Source organism: Phyllostomus hastatus, unplaced genomic scaffold (genome assembly GCF_019186645.2).
Source record: "Phyllostomus hastatus isolate PE091 unplaced genomic scaffold, TTU_PhHast_1.1 phas_contig_58, whole genome shotgun sequence".
In the NCBI taxonomy this organism is placed as follows: domain Eukaryota; kingdom Metazoa; phylum Chordata; class Mammalia; order Chiroptera; family Phyllostomidae; genus Phyllostomus; species Phyllostomus hastatus.
In genome coordinates, this window is record NW_025333916.1 from 16,764,378 (window position 1) to 16,788,161 (window position 23,784).

General features: G+C 36.8%; 1 protein-coding gene across 3 annotated transcripts in view; it reads right to left on the minus strand.

Annotated features, from left to right (window-relative positions):
- The window catches only part of MSH3 (mutS homolog 3), a 137,591-nt gene that overhangs the window by 45,350 nt on the left and 68,457 nt on the right, over positions 1-23,784 (minus strand). For all 3 annotated transcript variants that reach the window (XM_045848096.1, XM_045848095.1, XM_045848097.1), the window contains exons 13-17: positions 21,919-22,051; positions 9,703-9,890; positions 8,857-9,025; positions 3,491-3,555; positions 1,004-1,120 (exon numbers count right to left, since the gene is read on the minus strand). In XM_045848096.1, the coding sequence (XP_045704052.1) occupies positions 1,004-1,120; positions 3,491-3,555; positions 8,857-9,025; positions 9,703-9,890; positions 21,919-22,051 (672 nt within the window). The remainder of the gene's footprint in view (positions 1-1,003; positions 1,121-3,490; positions 3,556-8,856; positions 9,026-9,702; positions 9,891-21,918; positions 22,052-23,784) is intronic.

Below are 23,784 nucleotides of genomic sequence, written 5' to 3' on the forward strand. Positions count from 1 at the left end.
GCCGGTGCCCACAGACTGGTGGAAGTCTACTGTGCACATCTCTTCCCAGCGCCCGCCCGGCAGTAGCATCAAACCAGTCACTGCAGAAGTCAGCAAACACCACGCACACGACTACCCTTCCAGCAAGCCAGCTGCTAATCATTTACCAGCACACTGCTGACTTAAACTTGTCAATGGACACGGCTATTAATAATTCAGAATATGAGGCATGCTTTAAGACAATGGCAAGTACTCTCCAAAAAAATCTCATATTATAAAAAACAAAAAGGTGGGGAACTATTCTAGATTCCAACAGACTAAAGAGACAGAATAACCAAATGCAGTATATTAAAGTTCATTGGATCTTTCATTTAAAAACGAGGGAGGTAATTCAATATATTCTTAAATTAATAGCAATTTTGTCGTAGATGTGATAATGGTGTTAAGATTTGTGGCAGACTGTCCTTATTTTTAGAAAATGTATACTTAAGTATTTAGGGGTGAAGTGTTCATGATGTCTAAAACTTACTTTCAAATGTTTCAGGAAAAACAGTGTATGAGAGAGAGATAAAACAAATATGGCAAAATGTTAGCACTTGATAACTCTAGATGAACGGTACACAGGTCTTTATTTCAACTTTCCCATTAATCTAAATTTTTTCAAAATAAAAAATTTGGAAGAAAACAAAACAACTAACCCATACTTACCCTATTCTGAAACTGTTAAGCCTTTTATAAGAAAAGTAAACAAAGTCCAAGGTGAATTTCATAAAAAATGATTCTATTAAACATCCTTAGCAACAAAGTATTAGAACAGTAACAATGCAGTATACTTGGTCTCTCACCAAAGACTTAAGATGAGCTTTCATTTCAATGGATTAAAAATAAAACCAGAGAACACATGTACTCAACTATTTGATGGAAGGTCACGAGCAGTAATCTCTACTTTTCTTTTTGGTGGAAAGACTTTCCGGTCTATTTCTCATTGCAAAAAGTCAGATTATATTTTTCATTGTAAACTCACTCTAGAAAATCAAGCCATTCAGCATTGCAGTCAAGGACTAGTTGCTCCCGGAGCTGATTCAGACGTCTGTAATTTTCTACAATAAAAGGAGAGTGAAAGCGGCTCACAGCTTTTGTGCTAGAAGAGGGGAAAACAAAAATAGGAAATCAAGATTACTAAGAAGTTAATAATGCCATCTCTTCATAGAAATTAAAGTAGTTATTTATCATTCTCTGATGAACCTTAAAAGTAAATAGCTGTAAATAGAGAACATTCTTTAATTATGGCCCTGAACCCTACTGATTCCAAAGATCTTTGTTGTAAATAAAGTACTTGCAGTTCATAGGACTTTGTTCAGGAAGCTTTTAAAATGCATTTCAAATTACATCCATATGGCAAAGTCAAAGTTTAGAATTTTTATGTCATAAGCAGAAAGCTTTTTTCTTTGAATTGTACTAAATGAAAATGAGTGTTTAAAAAAAAAGATCAGAAGCAAAGAAAAGTCCTGACAAAGCTCAGAGGTGAATTCATTAGTGAAGGCCATATAATTCTTTATATTTTATGCTTTTCCCTATCATTTAAGCATGTCAGTGAAAAAAGAAAAATATAAAGCATTATGAAGAATAGTAACGCATTAATTCAGGAGGCAAAGAGTTCTCATGATCTAACCACAGATTCACAGTGGCCCTGGTCAGAAAGGAACACCATGAGCTCCTTCTCTGAGCTGGCACAGAATCTCTGCTTCCTCAAGAAGCTGCAGAGTGCAGTGGCGGATGCCATGGCTCCCCAGCCACAGAACCTGGGCCAAGGCCCCAACTCTGCCACTTACTTGCTTGCTGTATGACTGACTTTGGGCAAATATAAATGACCTCTACACATCACTTTCCTCATCCATAAAATGGGCATAATAATAGTATCTACCTCATAGGTACTGCTAAGAGGACCAAACAGATAGTGGGTAACAGAGCACCTCATCATTAGTACTCAACATTAGGACTCGTTCTGTGGTGGTGGTTACTGATGTTGATGTTGTTACTACGATGAATGATGTTACTATGATGAGACATTCAAGAAGGAGAGGTCAGGGCTGAGCGATAAGCAGGTGATGACAGAATGTCCTCTGTTCGCTCCCCACTCCTGCAATGCACTGTCACAATCATCTTTAATCTGGCAAGTTACTGGACTACAGGTAACCCTTTCACATTCAAAATCTAACTAATGGTATTCTAGCCTATCCCTGTCAGGACTCCAATGGCCAAACAACAGATTAAAAATTATAATGAACCTTTCCCAAACCATCTTCTTCTTTCAATTTACATTACTGAATGTTCAAAAGATGCTGGCACTGATTGATGCCTTGCCTGTTGCTTTTAAATTATGTCATCTAGCTTTCTATGCAAACATATCTATCATAGTTGTTTCTCTTCTGACAAACCTATTTAGTGAGACATTTCAGTTACTGTTCTACATAGGCTAACAAGATTTCTAGTAATTTCTCTTCATAAAGCATAATTCCATTCATTAGCTTTAGTATAGGACAAAAGTAAATAAAGGGGAAAAATGCCTGCAAAAAGAAAACAGCATCTCCTAAAATGAATAATACTGAAATGCCAATTTACAGCTTCTGGTAACATAAGGGGAAAAAAGGATGGTATTTAGAGTTATAGAAATGCACAGTTGTGTCTTCAGCATCCTTTGATAGTGGAAATGGATAATAATAACTTTTTAATTAAAATAATAATCATTCACATGTTGTGTCGAGATTTTCTTCCATTCTTAACAGAGTTCTTTCACACTATCACCAGCTACAGTCACTCTTCTATTATCTAAGGCAAATGCAACATTTTCATTTCAAATTCATGCAAACATATTAATAACAGTAGCAATAAGTATTCCACAGAGGATACTACTCACAGGAGGATACTCTTCTTTAATACCACTTCTCTAAATCCCCTCTTGGGGATTAATGCCCAACCAAGTAAAAAAGCAGAGTCTCAACGTAGTTCTCTAATTTATTTTCATCAATTCATGATATAACTCAAAAAAAAAAAAGATGTAATGAACTAGTATAACTGAGCCATGGAAAGCATTGAGAATAAAGAAATGCAGAGCTCAATGAAGTAGAAAATGAAATTTCAGCTTCATAAAAGAAATGTCAAATACTGCATTCATCAAGAAATTCAAGTAACCAAATTAATCTTAGAATTGAAGGTTCCTCAACTTTTTTCTTCCATGTGTTTAAAGTATACTCTGAACTAAAAAATAAAATGGTAATTTACAAAACACGAAAACAAATGTTTACTAATGAAATACCCTTTGGGAAAATGTTTTAAATTAGTGATAAAAAGAATGAAAAATAATTTTTTCTTTGGCTAAAGTTCCACTAAAAAAACCTAAAGGGTAAAAATGGCTTCGTATAGCAAGGATGTGGTTATCAGTCAGTAGGACACAGATTACAAATGTCGTTATCATTCATGTAAATTTAAAAATATATATTTTTAAACCTACCTTCCAACCTTAATCCAATCAGTCGGTATACAAGACACAGCAGAATTCTTTATTTCAATCATAAACTAAAATACATATAAATAAAAATTAAGTATTTAAATGGTAAGCATTATATTTTAAAGCTTCCTCAAAGTTATGCTAAATATTAATTAAAAATAGTAAGTTATTATGCTAAAGAATCCAAATAAATCCAGTATTGCTCTTGGGAGAGTTTATATATGTCCATACAATCAAATATTATTAATTAGGATTCCACTACTTGGGATGAAGTACAATTCGTATTGAGCAATAAGTTTGTAATAAAGGAGCAACTTTGGCACTTTAATGTTTATAACACTGTTTTGTGCATACTACGGATGGTGATTTTTTCATTAATGACCTGTATCATTTATTAGTATACACTTACCTTAAGAATTCTGTTACTCAGCAATAACAATGAATGCTTAAGTACATAAAATTTTTAGCTTTTCAATGATTAGGAACATTATACAAGCCTGTGATATGGCCCCTCCCTTACTCTGAACAGAAGAGGATTTACTCCCATAGTTTGTATCCAAAGGACCCAAGTCCTCTAACAGTGTGCTCATGAAGGAAGCACTGACTTCCCCAACCACCAGGGAAGGCATTTCTTTCCATGAGTGCTTTAGGTCTTCACTTCTACGGACCGTATCTTCATAGACCCAACTGTGCTCTCCACACAACAGCTTCTCTGAAACCAGCCAGGAAGCACTGAAATCAAGCTCTTCTTTCACACCTTTCATTTTTAGCATGTTATATATCATCTAGTCTTCCTGCTCACATTCCTATATTACTGCAATGAAATTCAATGTTGTATTCAAATAAATGAACTGATTTTGTACGAGATAGAACTCAGAAGCTCTGTGCCCACCATTGACTTTGAAATGCCCTTTACACTCATCAGCTGTATAACATTTCAAGTATTTACTATATGCTCATTATTAATAGTGTTAGCCTGGCTCTTGAGTTGACTTTTCTTTCAAAGGAAACACTGTATCTTTTACATTGTCATAAGAATTAACGGTTAATTTTAAGAATTTACATTCTTAGCAAAAATTTTGTAATAATGATGTCCTCTTGTATAGAGAGGAATTAACAATCAAATCTGTTACAAACAGTTAAGCTGTTAAGAGTGAAGAGTCCAAAAAAGTCCACTTTGGCTACAAAAAGTAAGGGTAAAAAAACACAAAATAAACATGATAGATGGGAAAGAAAGATAAAAGCACTTTATGTTTTAAAAAATTCTGCTTAAATATTATTTTTAAATGTTCTACAAGAATACATACTGTTCTTTTCATAAAATAATTCTGGGAAGAACTATCTGCACCAAAGGCAAACTGAAAAATCTGGAGATACACTAGACCACTGACATTTGGGAAAGATGCATTAGATCAAAATTACTAACATAGAGCTCCATCGGAGTGACTAATGGATGGTGGAAATTATAGAAAAAAGCACAAACTGCCTCAGTGAGGTCCCTGGGCAGCAGGCTCAGCTGGTTTGCATAAGTAATTTTAAGTAATTTGCTATGCTAGCACGGATTCAAATCTGTGCCTTATTCACATTACAAACTGCTACTGGTCACAACCGTCTGGAGCAGCTTACAAACACTTCGGAGCACAGCACTTCAATCTCGAAGTTATCCAGCATCCACCCTAAGCACCAGAGCCCTCAAGCAAGCCACAAGCAGAACCAACACAGACGGAAGACAGGGCGAGAGTCAGGAAAGCCCGCATGGACCTCCTGCTTGCTAACCCCTGGGTCGCTTCCTTGGGTGCTGGCCTGTATTTCCTCTTTTTTTTCCTTCAGTGGTCCTAGGTTCTCAGCCTGTGTTTCTCCTCAGAATTGTCATCAACTAGCAGGTTTTTTTCCCCTTCTATACTGGTTATGGAAGAGGAAATTCTCTATTACCTTTTACAAACATTCTAAGAATGGGCATAGAGGCCTCTTGTTTAAAGATTTTATCGCTAAAGAAAAGAAAACCAACTAAAGTGGGAAATTAACATATATTTCAGAAATCTGAGAGTTCTCACAGCAACTTCCCCTGCTCTGCAGTTCCTGACTTTGCTTCTTAGGTGCTGGTGTGAGAAGTTTGCCCTGATTTGTTCTAGCAATCTCTCACATGCTTCTCCTGGACGTAGGTCTGCTCTGGTCACACATCAGACACTGCTACTGCAACTGTGGCCTGCAGCACCACTGAGCTGGCGTCTCTGCTGAGGCGGCTGCAATTCTTACCTTCGAAACTGCTTTCTGTTATCCCCAGCACCACACTTACCCCAGCCCTCTCCCCTTTTCTTTCTTACTCTCTTAAGAACTTTCAACTATTTTCTTAATGTAGAAGTAAGATTTAACAGAATGCTTTCCACCTCTTAAAAACACTAAGCAAATATTTGGATATGCTGCATGCTGTGAATTAGCACAATTTTTATAAAGATTTTCTCCCAAATTTCTTTCCTTTTCCTGAAGAATAATACTTATCAATACTGCCTCAAATCTAAATATCACCCCATATCCATTCTATATTTAATTCATCATTAAGGGAGAATTCTCTATATACATAAAATATGACAAAGACTATCACAGAAGCAGTGAACTATGTAAAGCTATGTCAGTTTCTGCTTTCATTATTTCCATATAAACAAATACTGTCAGAGTCAGACAATAAGGCACCATAGTCAATAAGGTTTGGTATCCTAATGAGTATATAAAAACTGCGAACAGCGGTGAAAAATGAATGTTGTCAAAAGTAATCCTGGCTTGACAGTTTGTCTACTTATCTATTTTAAGTGATAATAAGATCCATGTACCATGTGGGACTGCTATAAATAGGTTTATAAAAGTTATTAGAGAAGTTACTATATAGAAGTAAAATTTCAGACAGAAAAAAAGGTATAAAATAGAAACACATGTCTATAAAATAAGGGCTTTCCTCCCTTCCCCCTTCACTTCTCAGAGGTAAACATATTTGATGAAGTTTGTATTTCAAAATCATCTGCTGATACTGTTAGTACAAATTTTTAACAGAATTTGATCATAACAATGCTGAATATTTAGAATTCATTTGGTATTCATTTAAATGAACAGAATCACTGATTCTCAAAAATGTTATAACAGTGCTTCTACATTAATTTGTACTATTAAAATTCTCAAGGTTTTTGAAAATCAATGGGGCTCCATCCTACTGTTAATAACTAAGAAAATTCCTTACTTCAAATTCATCACTTTAACCTAGTAAATGTTAATTATAAGATAATTTACCTCCCTCCCTAAATTTTTGTAATCCAATCACTTCATCTCCATGCCTTTTCTGAAACTTCACTGCTATGCTGATAAACAATAACTAATTCAGTATCCTTTATGAATTCCTGATCATTTTTCCTTAAAAACTATCAACTGAATCAAGGCCTATCTTCTCGAGACTTAAGCTTTATTTTAGTTTGAATAGTATGAGCTCTAAAATATTTGTATTTTATCAAATAAAATCCATGACACTGATAACCACTTGAAGTAACATTTGTGAGCAGAGAGAAGTCATGACGTGGTAGAAACACTGGAGTCAGGCAGAACTGGGGTGGCCTGGGCTCCTGACCAGAGAGTAACATACCTACCCCAGTTTTCTTTCCAGCAAAATTGGAGTAACCCCTCCTTGTGTTGTTATGATGATTAAATTAGGTAATATATGCAAAGCACCCAGCACTGTTCTAGACTTTAACAAGTGGTTGATAAATGGTAACTATATTACTATCATTATTATATGAGTAACATTTGTATAGTGCTTTGCGATTACAAAGCACATCCATGTACGTTGACACAACTGGCTTTCATGGCAGTCTCACATCAACGATGCCCTTCCACGGCCACACAGAATGTGGGTGCCAAACCTCAGCTTTCCCCACCATAATATCAGGCTATTACTTTTCTACTACATACTTCTTATTAATGTTACTAAGCAGTTTTGATCATCTCATTCCAATAAATAGAATAGTGGCACTAAGGTCACTTGTCACTCTGCAAGGTCATGATTGTATGGTGCAACCAAACCTACAATTAAATATTTGGTATTTGCCTGTTAAGGGGGAAAATGAAATATAAATACTGTCAAATAACTTCTCTGTTACACAGAGCTCCATGCGGAGCACACTGTGAAATGTGTGCCTGAGCATAACATCTTAATAAGTCCAGTCCAGAAGACAGGCTGACTTCATCTATGGTCTATTAAATGGCATGATATTAATAAATATAATTTACTACAGAGTTTCTTATTTCAAATAATCATATAAATCAATAATATTTTGGCTAAATATACAAGGTGATGTAAATGTCTAAAATTTGATTTGAAAGCTGTTGCCCCCTAGACAAAAATCTATTTTTAAAATCTCAAATAAAATGTTCACTTTATAGAAATTATTCACAAATATCTTAATTTGCTATTTTAACAAAGAAGACTTTCTCAAATTCCTCCACTAGCACCTTTATCTTTTATTACACAAAGATCTGGAAGAGGCTTGCCTCAAGACTTAGAACAAGGCCAAAAGGAACAACCACACTTAAAAAGCATAGTTTTTTCATGGTTGTCATCCAGAATTAATACCAAACTTTAAACAGAGGTACAAATAACAAAAACATTCTAAACAGCACCACAATCTCATGAAGACTTACTAATGTAGGTTTTCACTATAGCTTTTGTTTTTGTTTTTTACTTTCTGTTTTTTGGCACCTAAACTCCTCACTGGAGAGGATGCCCTGCCATTTAGTCACTGTGTGATATCATTTCATCATCTGCAATCAAGGGACCAAAGTAACTTCCCTCTCCTAGATTTGGGGTAAATTAATTCTATAAGTTACTATTGACAATAATCAAGCTTTCCTATAATATAATTTTTTAAATTGATTTGAGAGAGAGAGAAGGGGGAGTAGAGAAGTAGAGAGAGGTAGAAAGAGAGAGAGAGAGAGAGAGAAATTGATTTGTTGTTCCACTTATTTGTGCATTCATTGGTTGATTCTTGTACGTGCCCTGACCACAAATGAACACAACCAAACCTTGGCTCATTAGGACAATGCTCTAACCAACTGAGCTACCCAACCAGGGATCTAAAGTATAATGTCAACAGATAATATTAAAGAACATGTAATATTAAGTTGCATGACTTTACAAAGTTTATTTACCACAGTAAATAAACAAAATACTTATTAAAATAATTCTTATCGAAACAAGGTATTACAAATTTCTAAGGAATAAAACTGAAATATGAAAAAAAATGTTTTCATCCTATCCTATTTTTATTTACATTCTAAAACAGCTTTTTTTTACCAAGAAAAACTAGTGCAAATAAAAATTTTAGCATCACCTCCTGGCCTGATACTGTCACATATTGTGCAGAAGGATTTTTCAGTATTTTTCGTATTTCTTGCAGATGTATTTGGATCTTGTCAGTAACTCCTTGAATTTCATCCTTCCTCTTTTTTATTAAAGGGAAGTCAGAAAGGTCTTTAAATAACTCAGTTTTATCCCCATTTCTAAAAAGAAAAAAAAAAAACAAAATATATACATTGAAGTATGTAACTTATACCAGTTATTTTTCACAGCATAATGAAATTACAAAATGGAAAACTGCCACTAAATATTTATAGATAAGTTTCTTAATTTCTTTGAAGACAGATATAATTACTCTAACGTTTTCATTTTGCAAGTTCATGATTCCAACAGTAAAATTAAAACTAAGGGATAAATTTAAATTTTTGTTGTTTGCCTATTCAGAAAATAAACTGAAACATAAATACTGTCAAATCCTCTTTTTTATAGAGAGTTTTTTGGGGGATGAATTGTAAATTGACTACTTATTAAGGGAGAACTTTGCTTTTGCAGTTTCTAAATATAAGGCAGACCCTCCCTGGATTTCTAGCAACTGAGTACTGCTACTGCTTGCTCTTTCTGGGCTTTGTATTTTCATCATCTGATACCTGAGCAAGTACTACATTGGCCCTAGGTGATGAACTGCCTAGATTTTAGACAGCGAAGTATCACTTCCAGCAGTAACACGGAGCCTTTAGTACCCAGGCACAACTCTAGTTCACATGCAACTCCTCCCACTTTCAGGGAAGCTTAAGAATCCACACATCAATGGCAAATGCATTAGACAAGCAAATTAAAACTTTCACTGCTAGAAAGAAAAAACTAAGAGTCTGCTACTTACTTGGCAGCTTGTTCATTAAGTATCTTAAAGTAATGCTCCACTGGACTAAGGAGCTCAGGAATTTCTAAAAGGAGTGTCTGGAGCAAGTCTGACTGCACGTGGGAATTAACAGCGGGTATTAATGCTTGAAATTCTGACTTCAGGTGAGAAAGGGTTTTGACGATCAAGAAAAATTCTTTGGTGGAACACTGAAAATAGAAATATATTTTACCTAAATAGCATATAATACATGAAAATAAAAATCTAATTAGTGATCTATTTAAAGTTAAAATCAGAATAAAAGAAAATTTTAATTTACTCTATACATTAGTTAATTGAAATAAAGTATTATTTATACCTTCTAAAAGTTAAAGCAATGGTTTAACACTTCATAAAGTAGATTTTGAAGCTATAAAGAAAATAATTTGAGATGGGGATAGCAAAGCCAATACCTGTTCAGTATGTTTTCATTTTTAAATACATTGACCACACAGCAAAAATGCAAACACGTCAAAGTATGAAGGATAATTGTGAGGAAAGATCTGCAAGATGTATGAGAGATAAATGACAAAATTCCCCCAAGTATAATGAGTTCTTACAAATCTTACATGGAAAATATGAATAGTCCAAAAAATAATGGCTAACTGAATTGAATATGCATCTCATAAAAAAAGAATGTCCAACTAGCACATGATTAACCACACACATAATTAGGACAAGCACATTAAAAATAGGGGATAGCATTTTTCACTCTTCAAAATGCCAAAAGTGTTAAAGCTTGATAATAACCAAGTCACACAGGGTGAAAAAAAAAGACACTTTTATATACTATTCAGAGATAGCCTTTTTGAAAGACAACGTGGCATATCATCATGATAAAAAAAGTACACATATTCTTTGACTAAGCAATTATACTTTTTTCATTTCACTGATTCTTTTTTTAAAAGATTTTATTTTATTTATTTTTAGAGAGGGAAGGGAGGGAGATAGAGAGAGGGAGAAAGAAACATCAATGTGCGGTTGCTGGGGGTTATGGCCTGAAACCCAGGCATGTACCCTGGCTGGGAATCGAACCTGCGACACTTTGGTTCACAGCCTGCGCTCAATCCACTGAGCTACGCCAGCCAGGGCAGCAATTATATTTTTAAGAATTAAACTAAAAATATACTAAAACAAGTAGTGAAAATATGTATATTTGAATATTTATAGTAAATTGTAATACAGTAATTTTACAGTAACATTATATTAAAAAGATGAATAAGCCAGTATCCAGCATGAGATTTTAGAAAAAATACAATGTGTAAAACAGTTTTAAAAATTCAGACATGTACACAACTGATGTACAAATTGATATGGAACTCCATAATTTCAATATATATTAAATATACATAGTATATATATACCATATATGTTTACACAGTAAAATTCATTGTGATCTTTAAATAATATGCATTATTATAAAAATGTAAATAAAGCCTTTTATTTAAATAAAATATTTTTTTTAAAAAAGTAAATAAAAACTTCCTGGAAGGCCACACCTATGACTGCTCTGGGCGGTGGGTGTGCAGGGACAGCACAGGAAGAGCTCGCCCTGCTTCACACCCGTGTGCACTGCTGTGACCGTCCACGTGAGCATGAGCACTTTTTACACTGGAGCTGCTGAACAAGAGAGTGGGCTAAACATGTGCATCTCCTTTCACCCTATCTTGAAACTACAGTCAAAGACTGTTTAAAAAGGCATGGCACTACAAGAATAACTAGGAGAAAAGACAACAGCAACATCATCTGACAAGTTGTAAAGCAAAAAGGTAAGCGGTAACTGACTGAGAAGGCAACATATTTTAATCTTAAGCTGGCCCTAAGGCAGGGGTGTCAAACTCATTTTCACTGGGGGCCACATCAGCTTTGTAGTTGCCTTCAAAGGGCCGAATATAATTTCAACTTCTTAACAGTTAAGAAGTAGTTACATTTATACAGTGCTAAAATTATTTCAGACCTTTGAAGGCAACCATGAGGCTGATGTGGCCCCCAGTGAAAACGAGTTTGACACCCTTGCCATAAGGGAAATTAGGACCCAACCTGAGTCACACCAAGAATCCTAAAATAGTCAGTAACTGGTGGCACAAATTACCTTTGGAAGTAAAAGTTGGGGGGAGGCAGGTAAAGACGAACTGGTTAAAGATGATTTAAGAAGCAATGAAATCCCTCCATCTCCTATCTCCCTCCATGCCCCTGAGCAACCACAACTCCCCCACCCCACAGAAGACTCGTTTTGTTTCTGGAGAAGGTAAAACACAGGCTATCCTGAATCAACCTCCAGTACCATGAAGGATGAGGGACGACCAATAGCAGAGGGTTAAAAGGAAGGTTGCAAACTGAATACTGAGATTCCCGGTTGTCCCCCTCTAGCTCCAGAAAACTGTTAGCTAGTCAGGAGGCTGAAAGAGTCTCTGGGGAATCTCACAAACCTAAGAGGGAAATTCTAAAGATACCATCACAGTTCTCCCAATAAATGAGCCAGCTAGTTCACTCTATAGTCCACCGAATATTTTGCAAGTAACATTAAACTACAAAGGCCTTCCTATAGGCATTTTCATCCCCCACTCTTAAAAATGATCAGACATCGGATGAAAAAATTCTAATATGAAATGCAAAGACCAAAACAATCAATCAATAAACCTGATGGGAGTAGAGCCTATGTAGATAAAAAAAAGATTCTAAATAGTAATGATGATAATAATACATTCAATTAAACAGAATATTTCAAGCATGAAACAAAAACAGGATGCTGTGGGAAATAAAGACATTAAGAGAAAAACAAGAAAAGATTCTGAAAAACTAAACTGTGATAGTAGAAATGAAAAACAACAGAAGAGACAGAAGATAAAGGTGACGAAATCCCCCTTAACCAAAGGTTAAATAAAAGTATAAAGAGAGGGAAAATACAGAAGAAAGGTAAATATTCAGTTCAGGAGATTTAATTAATTCAAATAATAGAACCCAGAAAGAAATAATCAATAAAATAATTCAGAAAAATTTCCCAGAATATCAGGATTTAAGTTGCCATACTGAAATGGCCCAATACAATGAATGAAAATACAGACAAATCATCATGAACTTTTAGAACACTGGGAACAAAGAAAAAATCTTCCAATTTCCAGAGGGGTGGGAAAAAATAACAGAAAAAAAAGGCACACAAAGAATCAAGAATCAGAATGACTTCATGCTGTGTAACGATAGTAGAAACTAGAAGACAATGGAGTAACAAACTTCAAAGGAAAACATTTATTTAATTTTTATTTAATTTATTGGGGTGACATTGTTAATTATATAGGTTTCAGGTGTACAATTTTATAACACATCAGCTGTATACTGTATTGTGTGTTCATATCCCAAGTCAAGTCTCCTCCCATCAGCATTTATCCCTCCCATACCCTCTGCTACCTTCCCCCACCTCCCTTTTCCTCTGCTAATCACCTGTTGACTATGACGGGTTTTTGGTTTTTGCTTAATCACTTCACCTTTTTCACTCAGCCCCACAACCGCTTTCCCCTCTGACAACTAGCCGTCTGTTCTCTATCTATAAGTCTGTTTCTATTTTGTTTGTTAGTTTATTTTATTAATAAGATTCCACATATAAGTGAGATCATATGGTATTTATCTTTCTCTGACTGGCTTATCTCACTTAGCATAATGTTCTCCAGGTCCACCACGCTGTCACAAAGGGTAAGATTTCCTTCTTTTTTACAGCCAAGTAGTATTTCATTGTGTAAATGTACCATAGCTTAAAAAAAAATCACATCAATTTGTTGTTCCACTTTATTTATACATTCATTGGGTCATTCTTGTATGTACCCTGACCAGGGAATCAAACCTACAACCTTGACCTATTGGGACCAAATGAGCTACCCAGCCAGGGCATAGTACAATTTTTTATCCACTCATCTACTGATGGGCACTTGGGCTGCTTCCAAATCTTGGCTATTGTAAATAACACTGCAATAAACAGAGGTGCTCATATTCTTTCAAATCAGTGTTTTGGATTTCTTCAGATATGTCTCCATAAGCAAAATAGCTGGGTCATTAAGGCAGATCCATTTTTAACTTTTTGAGGTAACTCCATACTGTTTTCCACACTGGCTGCACCAGTCTGCATTCCCACCAACAGGGCACAAGGGTTCCCTTTTCTCCACATCTTCGCCAACACTTGTTTATTGATTTATTGATGATAACCATTCTGACAGGTGTGAGGTGGTATCTCCTTATGGTTTTAATTTGCATATCTCTGAGGATTAGCAACACTGAGCATTTTTTCATTTGTCTATTGGCCATCTACATGTCCTCCTTGCAGTGGTGTCTATTCAGATCCTTTGCCTGTTTTTTAATTGGATTTTTTTGTGTTGCATTTTATAAGTTCTTTATAAGTTTTGGATATTAACCCCTTATCAGATATATCATTGGCAATTACGTTTTCCCACTCACTGGACTGTCTTTTCATTTTGTTGATGGTTTCCTTTGCTGTGCAAAAGGTTTTTTTTAAAAAAATTTTATTTATTTATTTTTAGAGAGGGGGAGGGAAGGAGAAAGAGGGAGAGAAACATCAGTTTGTGGTTGCCTCTCACACACACTCCACCAGGGATCTGGCCCACAACCCAGGTATGTACCCTGACTGGGAATTGAACTAATGATCCTTTGACCTTTTTAGTTTGATGTAGTCCCATTCATTTTGTCACGTTGTGTCCCTTGCCAGAGGAGATATGAGAGAACAAATACTGCTATGAGAAATGTGTGAGATTTACTGCCTATGTTTTCTTCTAGGTTTTGAGTCTACATTTAAGTCTATAGTACATTTTGAGTTTATTCTTGTATGTGGTGTAAGAAGGCAGTCTATTTTCATTTTTTTTTGCATATATTTGTCCAATTTTCCCAACACCATTTGTTAAATAGACTGTCTTTACCCCATTATGTTTCTGACTCCAAAGGAAAATAATTTGTAGTCTATAATATTGTACCTAATCAAACTACCAAAAATGTGAAAATAGAAAATAAAAGACATTTCCAGATATAAATGTTTCAAAATATTTACTTTCAATATCCTTTCTCAGAATGCTTCCAGAGAATGTATTCCACCAAAAAGAAGGAAGAAACCAAGAAGAAGACCTGAAATACAGAAAACTGAAGATTCGATTCAAGGGGAATAAAGGGAATCTAAGAAAGTAGTTGCATAACAGATAGGAAGGGCCACTGGTCCAGGCCGGGTCAGGTCAGAAGGCTCAAGAAAGTAAAATGAATAAAATATTTCATGAAAATAAGTATCTCCAGGTAAAAAAGATTTAGGGTTGAGTTAATGGTAAGTATACATAAGTAGTATATATGAAATGTTCTAATGCTAAGAACATACTTAGAAAGACAAGTATTAACTATAAGGAATGAAGTAATTAATGAGAAGAATAAAGTTAGGATCAATTGGACTGGCTTTAACTAAACAAGGGTTTAAAGTGCATCACAAAGCACACCTTCTCCAGAAAGGCTGCTGTGTACTGGGGAAGATGCATACAGGAGGCTGGACTGTTGGCATAAACGCTGAACCCAGATGCTTTTTGGTCAGTAGTCACACTTAATGATACATTCTAACAAAATAGAACTAAAAACAATTATTTTTGAATAATAATCTACATGAGATTATTGTAACTTAAAGCAAGAAGGGGGTGATTTTTCACGCTCTGATATGAAGTAAAGTTGAAGTTAGAAACAGAAGCAGATTGAAAACCAGCAGTGTTTTCCAAACCAGTCTTAAGTGCCCATGGAAGGTTGTGTTGAAGCTCCTTTCAATGGGTCTGCAAGGAGGGCAAGCATAAAGGTAAAGCGGCAGCTCCTGGAGGCTCTCCTGTTCAGCCCCATTTCCAGCAGCAAACTTACCCACGGAAGAGCCTCAGAATAGACCCACAAATGCACAAGGAGAGCGCTGCAGAGCCCAAGCTCCAAACTGAAAACCTGACTTCAGGCTTACATCAGTCTCGCTAAGAAACCATTCTCACCTACAAAAAAATCTGGAATCACTGTCCTTTCAACATTTACTAAGTGCTATTATTATCCTTTTAGTGTATTTGCCAACCTTAGCAGTTATGTGTCACTTTCTTACAAAAAAGTTTTTGAGTGAAGTTAATTGGTTCTTGCAACTAATGCTATTTTCTAAGATTTGAACTTTAAGTGCTATTAAAATAAGTGTTTATTTTATTTCAGGGTTAGCCCACTTGGGATCCTCTATTATTATCATCGTAAAAATACCTGTTTGTGCCTATTCCAAGGCACTTTCCACACAACCAGATGGCCCAGGCTTTCCATTTCCACAACATCCAAGCCGTGTTCCTTACCACTTTATGAATTTCACATAATTGGCACAGCCTGTACCCAGGATACCACTCACCATGTGGTGCATACAGCAGAAGATTATTTAGAGTAATCTAATGATAAAGAACAGACATGTGTTTGATGGTGGGTTCCAAGAACCAGTTAACTATCTAAAAAATTTGGCTTAAAGCTTTTAGACTTCCTAATGATTTAGTCTGTTGCCATATCAACTCTCATCTTCACTTTTCAAATCAATCTTTAGGCACACTAAACATTAAAACAGTAAACATTAAAACAGCAACAAGGAATAGCTTCTGAACAAGTCTTAAGTTCCTTTAATAAAGTGTGTTTTGAAACTCCAAAAGTCAGTCTGTCTCAATATATTGGAAACTTTTAAAACGAATTAGATTCTATACCATATGAGCTCACATGTATTTGAAATCTAAAAACAACAATAAAACACAACTCACAGATACAGAGAAGAGGCTGGTGGTTGTCAGTGGTGGGAGTGGGTGAAATAGGTGCGGGGGCCAAAGGTAAACTTCTACTTGTAAATAAGTCATGGGGTGTAATGTGCAGCATGGCACAACAGTTAATAGTACTGTATCGTGCATTCAAAAGCTGCTGAGAGCAGATCTTAAAAGTTATCATCATAAAAGGGAACTCATGCACTGTTGGTAGGGCTATAAATTGGTGAGACACTATGGAAAAGAGTATGAAGATTCCTCAAAAAAATTAAAAATACAACTACCCTATGACCCTGCAATTCTACTTCTGGGTCTTTATCTTTAGAAAATGAAAACACTAATTCAAAAAGATTCCTGCACCCTTATGTTCATTGCAGCATTACTCACAACAGCCAAGATATGGAAGCAGCCTAGATGCCCATCGATACATGAATGGATAAAATAGATGTGACATGTATATACAATAGAATATTACTCAGCAATAAAAAAAGAATGAAATCTTGCATTTACAACAAAACAGATGGACCTACAGGGTTATTAGGCTAAATGAAGTAAGTCAGAGAAAAACAAATACTATATGATTTCACTAATAGGTGGAACAAAACAAAAAGCAAATAACCCAACAAAACAAAATAAAAACAGACTCAGAAAAAGAGAGCAAAATGATAGCTGCCACAGAAGAGAGATGTGGGAAAATGGGTAAAAAAGGGAAAGGGGAAAATGAGTTACAAAGTTGCAGTTATAAAATAAATAAGCCGTGGAGATGTAGAGCACAGCACAGGGAATAGAGTCCATAATACTGCAATAACTACATGGAATGGCAGATGGTTACTAGACTTAAGTGTGCAGATCATATTGCAAGGTATATAGATATCCAATCACTCTACTGTATACAGACACTTATATACCACTGCATGTCAACCATACAATTTTAAGTTCTCACATAATGAAAAAAACTTAGTAACTGTGTAATGATGGATGTTAACTAGATTTATTATGGTAATCATTTCACAGTATATATTTATCAAATTATTATGCTGTATACCTTAAACTATTAATAATGTTATATGTCAATTAAAAATTAGATTGTGACCTTTAACCAGAGTTTTTAAACTTTATAAATACATAAACCTTATGAAATATAAACATCTAACTTAGTTTAAAAAGAGACAACACTTCCAGTCAAGATGGCGGCATAGGTAAACACAGCTCACCTCCTTGCACAACCTCGTCAAAATTACAACTAAACCATAGAACAACCATCATTCAGAACCATCACAAATCAAGCTGAATGGAAGTCCTACAACTACGGAATTAAAGAAGAAACCGTATCAAGACTGGTAGGAGGTGGAGAGATGTGGAATGGGCTGGTTTTACACCCATGTGTGACAGATAAAAACCAGGAGGGATATCTCAGGAGCATGAAAGGGATCCCAGCTCCACACCAGGCCCACCAGCCCAGGTTTCAAGTGCCAGGAAGATAAGTCTCCATAATTTCTGGCTATACAAACCAGTGGGGATTGAGGCTGTGGAAGACAGAGACTGCTGGAATCCCAGGCAATTCCTCTTAAAAGGCCCACACACACAAACTTACTTGGAATCACTCCCTCTGAGCTCCAGTGCAGGGGCAACAGATTGAAAGGCAACAAAGACATAGAGGAAGGAACTGAATTGTATGGCAAGAGCTGGGGTACAGCTTTCTCCCAGACAGAAGTGCTGAAGAGTCCATTTTCCTTTTCTGGGCCCTCTCCCAACAGAGCCAGCAGGCGGGCTCTGAGACTCTATCAACCTGGCTATCACTGTTTGCCCCTTCCTGGTGATTCCCTGAGGGCTGGCCCCACCCAACATTCAAGCCCACCCAAGCTGTTTCCAGTGGCTTTTCCATAGCAGTGGCTTGTCTTGGCCCATGCTTCAGACTTTCCTAAATTCTCTCAAATAAGCAGCATCTCTCATGAACTCGTCCCAGGCCTGGTACTAGCAGCAGCTTGGTCTCACCTGGGCACCTCCAAGTCAAGCACAAGTAGCGGCTATCTGCAGATCACTTTGCAGCTTATGCTATGTGACCCTCAACCAAACTTAGGGGGTGGCTGACCTTGGTCTGCCCACATGGTGGGCGCATCTTGAGTAACCAGCTTGGGTGATACAGAAGGCTGTGCCACTGGATCCTACAGGACACCTACTATATTTGGCCACTCTACCAAGCCTGGGATATGTACCTGCTCTACCTAAAACACAAAAATAAACACAAAGAGGTTGCCAAAAGAGGAGAAAAAGAAACATAATCCAAATGAAAGAACAGAACAAAACATCAGAAAAGGAACTAAAAATGGAGATAAGCAATCTATCAGATGCAGAGTTCAAAACACTGGTTATAAGGATGCTCAAGGAACTTTATGACAACCTCAACAGCATAAAAAAGATCCAGTCAGAAACAAAGGATACACTAATTGAAATAAAGAACAATTTACAGGGAGTCAACAGTACAGTGGGTAAAGCCAAGAATCAAATCAGCAATTTGGAATATAAGGAAGCAAAAACTGCCAATCAGAACAGCAAGAAGAAAAAAGAATCCAAATAATTGAGGGTAGTGTGAGGAGCTCTGGGACAAGTTCACAATGTCCAACATTTGCCTCATGGGGGTGCTAGAGAGAGAAGAGAGAGAACAAGAAAACCTATTTGAAAAAATAATGACAGAAAACTTTTCTAACTTGGTGAAGGAAATGGACATACAAGTCCAGAAAGTGCAGAAAGTCCCAAACAAGATGAACCCAAAGAGGCCCGCACCAAGGCACATCATAATTAAAATGCCAAAGGTTAGAGGAAAAAAGAAAATCTTAAAAGCAGTCAAAGCCATGCAGTTAGTGACCTACAAGGGAGCTCCCATAAGACTGTCCACTGATTCAAAACACTCTGCAGGGTAGAAGGGACTGGCAAGAAATATTCAATGTGATGAAAAGCAAGGACTTACAACCAAGGCTATTTTATCCAGCAAAGCTATCATTTAGAATCAAAGGACAGATAAAGAGTTCCCTAGACACGAAAAAGCTAATGGAGTTCATCATCACCAAACCAGTTTTATGTGAAATGTTAAAGGGCCTTCTTTGAGAAGATTAAAAATATAAACAATAAAATGGCAATAAATACGTATCTATCAACAATGAAATCTAAAAAACAAAATAAATGAAAAAGCAGAACAGAAACAAAATCATAGATACAGAATGTTTTGATGGTTGCAGCTGGGAGGGGGCTTGGGAGATGGGCAAAAGAGGTGAAAGGATTAGGCAGTAAAAACTGGTAGCTACCAAACAGTCCTGAGGATGCAAAGTGCAGCACAGGAAACAGAGCAGCCAAAGAACACATGTGCATGGCGCATGGGCACAGACAATGGTGTGGGGACGGCCTGAGGGAGTGGGGCGCAGGCTGCATGGAGGGGACAAAGGGGAAAATCTGAACAACTGTAATAGCATAAACAATAAAATATAATTTTTTAAGAAAGGGAGGCAACAAAGCATAACAGATCACAGCAGCATGGAATGATGCTGCCATGTTGATGCCACAGACACTTTAACTAGCTCTTTGATCTGCAACTGATAATTTTTCCAGCTTGGCTCCTATTCTCTCTTGAGGAAAACAGACATCTCTGACATCAAGTAGTGAAGACAAGGTGCTTAAAGATCTGTGGCTTGGTGAAGGGCAATATAACAAGCACTGATTGTCAGGCACTGGACCAAGAATACAAAAAAACAAATGGTTTGACATCTCTGTAACGCCGAAAAAATCAATCATAAAACTATCAGCAAAACAAAAACCTAGTGCACCAAGTAATAGTACAACAGATGCCACTGACTGCACAACCAACTCACGCACTTTTTCCCTGAAGATTAGTATCCCCGATTCTGCCTTGTTCTTTGTTTTCAAATTTAGCTGGAACATACGAAACAGTTACATAAGTCCTCTTGGACATTCAAGTATCCTCAGAAGCATTACTTATGGTTCTAGTAAAACTTTGCAGGGAAAAAAGGCTTAAAAAAAGTAAAGATGAATGAGAAATCAGTCGCAATTAAAATTCCAGTATGTAAAAACCGCTCTACAGTGACATTATTAAATTGGCAAGGGGTTACACTGGGGCAAAAAATAAAATTTTCTGATATAGGGACAACCAGGAAAAAATGTAAAGGCAATCAAACTACTACATCAAAAAATGACAGTGTCCAAAAGTGTAGTGAACAAAACCTCAGAGACCCTGGGTTAAATACCGTATTTTGCTGTCAATAATGTGCACTTTTCTGCCCAAATTTCTAAGGGCAAAATAAGGACGTGCATTATTCATGGGTGGTACTAATTCCATATCTATCTAAATGTTTTTAATTCTTTTATTTATGCTTATATGTTAAGAGTATCGCTCTAGAAGGCAATAATGATATTCGTATGTTCAAAAACAAATGCTTAAATTCCTTTATAATGCAAAAGGTCTCTAAATATTAATTAATTAATTAATTTAATTAAAACAAGATTTTATCCTGAAAGTATGGACCAAAAACATGGGTGTGCACTATACACAGGGGCACATTACACACGGCAAAATACGATACTAATTCTCTCACTAGCAAGTTACTAAGCTTCCCTCAGCTGCAGTGCTTTGGTCAAAGTAATGCAAGCTGTTATGACTTATATACAGGCAGCAATATACATAATTTCTCATCAGTAAGAAAGTGATAAACATGGTATCTCCTCAATCTCTTCAAGTTCTTATAAGGAACAAAGGGTCCAATGTAGGTAACTGACTTCTGCAATAGGTATAACAAAAGTTTCTCAACAAATATAATGTAAATATAACTAATTAGTAATTCTTTTAAATTTGGGGATATTTTAAAATAAAGTAAATTATTTCCCTAAGTGTGAAAAACCTGCTCTGTCATATTCATGACTTAAACTGTAAAGTTTAAACGATGAAAATCAAAATAATTCTTTTAACTTACCTTCACTATCTAAACTTGCTTGCATATTAAATCTACCACAAATATTATACAAGAAGATTTTTCTTTTAAGTCAAATAAGAAGCTATTCTGAGGTCAAAATAATTGGTCATCTCTGGTCCAAAGAGACTAGTCTAAGTAAATTCCCTCTGTGGACAACGGTCCAAATGTTAAGGTTGAAACATGACAATATTCTGACAGCAGGGCCTCTTGTGTTGCTATAGTTAACCGAAGTGGGCAAGCTTTACATTTAATAATGCAAAAATTGTTATAACCTTAATTTGTGCAATTAAAATTTCTGAGGATTCTCTCATGCTCTCTGCAACATTTTATAAAATACAACAACAATAAAGCTCTGAGATGCTTTCCTTTAATGTGTGGTGTCTTCATGCTGAGGAACATTACCAGTTTTAATAAATTTGATTTCTGTCCATCACACTTACCTTTTTGTGATAAATGCTACAGAGTCCTCTCTCTATGTCAGGCAATTTATGCAGATGATTTTCTATCTGACCAAACACACTGAATTCTGAATGCAGAACTTCAGATACAGCATCCAGCCGAGCATTTATTTCCCTATGGGAACAGGTAATAGCAATTATGAGATATGTTAGCAATTCAGAAAGTAGACACTTCCCACTTTAAAGCCCAGCACTGTGATGAACCACTTAGAAAAGCACAAAGAAAACTTCTCCTCCACACCTCTGGTCCTTTCCTGACCCTCATCACTGGAATAAAAAAGCAGGCACCACACAAGGAGAGTCATTAGGTGGGGCAGAGACTGGCTCATTGGGTTTTCCTCTTCTCCTGGGCAGATACAGAGACTACATTTCTCGGTCTCCCTGGAAGTTAGGTATGGCCAGGTACCCACGTTCTAGCCAATAAAATGTGGGTAGGAATGATTAAGCCACTGCTAGTCGAGGCCTATGAAAACCTGTGTGTCCACGCTCTCCCCATCTGCCAGCTGGAGGTGGAGCCCAGGGCAATCTTGTTGACTCCATCAGCCTGGGCCCATGAATGGAGCAAAAAACCCTCCAATCTCACATCCACTGCCCACTGGACTTACATTAGAAACAAGTAAATGTTTATTGTATTTCAACCCAATTGAGGATTTATGTGCTACAACTGCTTGTGTCACCTTGGCTACTGTGATAGGTCTATGATGGCAACTAGATTTTCCTCTCTGACTGAAGTGACTGACCATCTCAGTCAAAAAACAATTCCTTCAGTTAATCAACTGCTTCGATAGAAGACTTGGTGGTGGTGGGTGAACCGATCAACTGCGCCTGTGAAACGGGATCAGGCATGCAGAGCCTGAGCAAAGGCTGGGAGCAACAACAGAAAGTGCAGAGGACATGCATCAGGAGACACGGGACGCCTGGCGTGCAGGATTTTATTGATGCCTACACGCTCAGTGATGGGTCACCTGGGAAGAAATGGTGAGGCTCTGCCAACTTAAAATGGAAACCTGACTGGCTAACTGTGTCCTATATGCAATGCAGCCCACCTAGTTCCTACAGACACCAAAGGCCTATACTAGGTATGGCAGCCGTATGTGGTATTAAAGATCGAGGCAAGTACACCTCTCTAGTGGACAGCAGGCCGTCAGGAAATGTTGTTTTGAATGAGTGAAGAAAGGAAGAAGCAAGCACATGAAAACACGTGCTTGACATGTGGGGGGGGAGGGAGACATCAGCTCCTAAATACACATTTGTTTTTCAAAGTTCTGTTGATATGATACAAAGTTCTGATACTTACATCAGAACCCTGCCTGGATGACCATGAAACTGAGTACTTTGCAATAACTGAGTACCTTTATCTTATAACTATCCCATGAGGCCATGCCTGTTGATGATACAGAAACTAATATTGGGTCTCACGTCTGTTCCATTTTTCTCTGGCTGTAAAGCAGGCATCTGGTTAGCATGACACAGCAGAACATGCCACAGCTGGTGGACACACAGACTGGCTCTTCCATTCTCACTGGGGTGTTCGGTTAAATCCATCCATCTCTCTCCATCTCTACTGCTATCACACTAGTCTCAGTCAAAGACCACTTTTCAGAAAGACGATTAAAACAGCCTCCTAACTTTCCTCCCCCCCATCCACAACTGTCCCTTTTTCCAATCCATTCTCCACACTGCACCCTGAGAGGCCTTCCTACAATCCAGCTCTGTTCATGTCATACTTCTGCTCTAAGCTCATCCATGACTTGCCAGTAATCTTAGGTTCGAACCCAAAATCCTTAACTGACCTACAGGAAAAATCGATCCCTGCCTATCATGTCTCACTTCAGAGCACCTGTCACT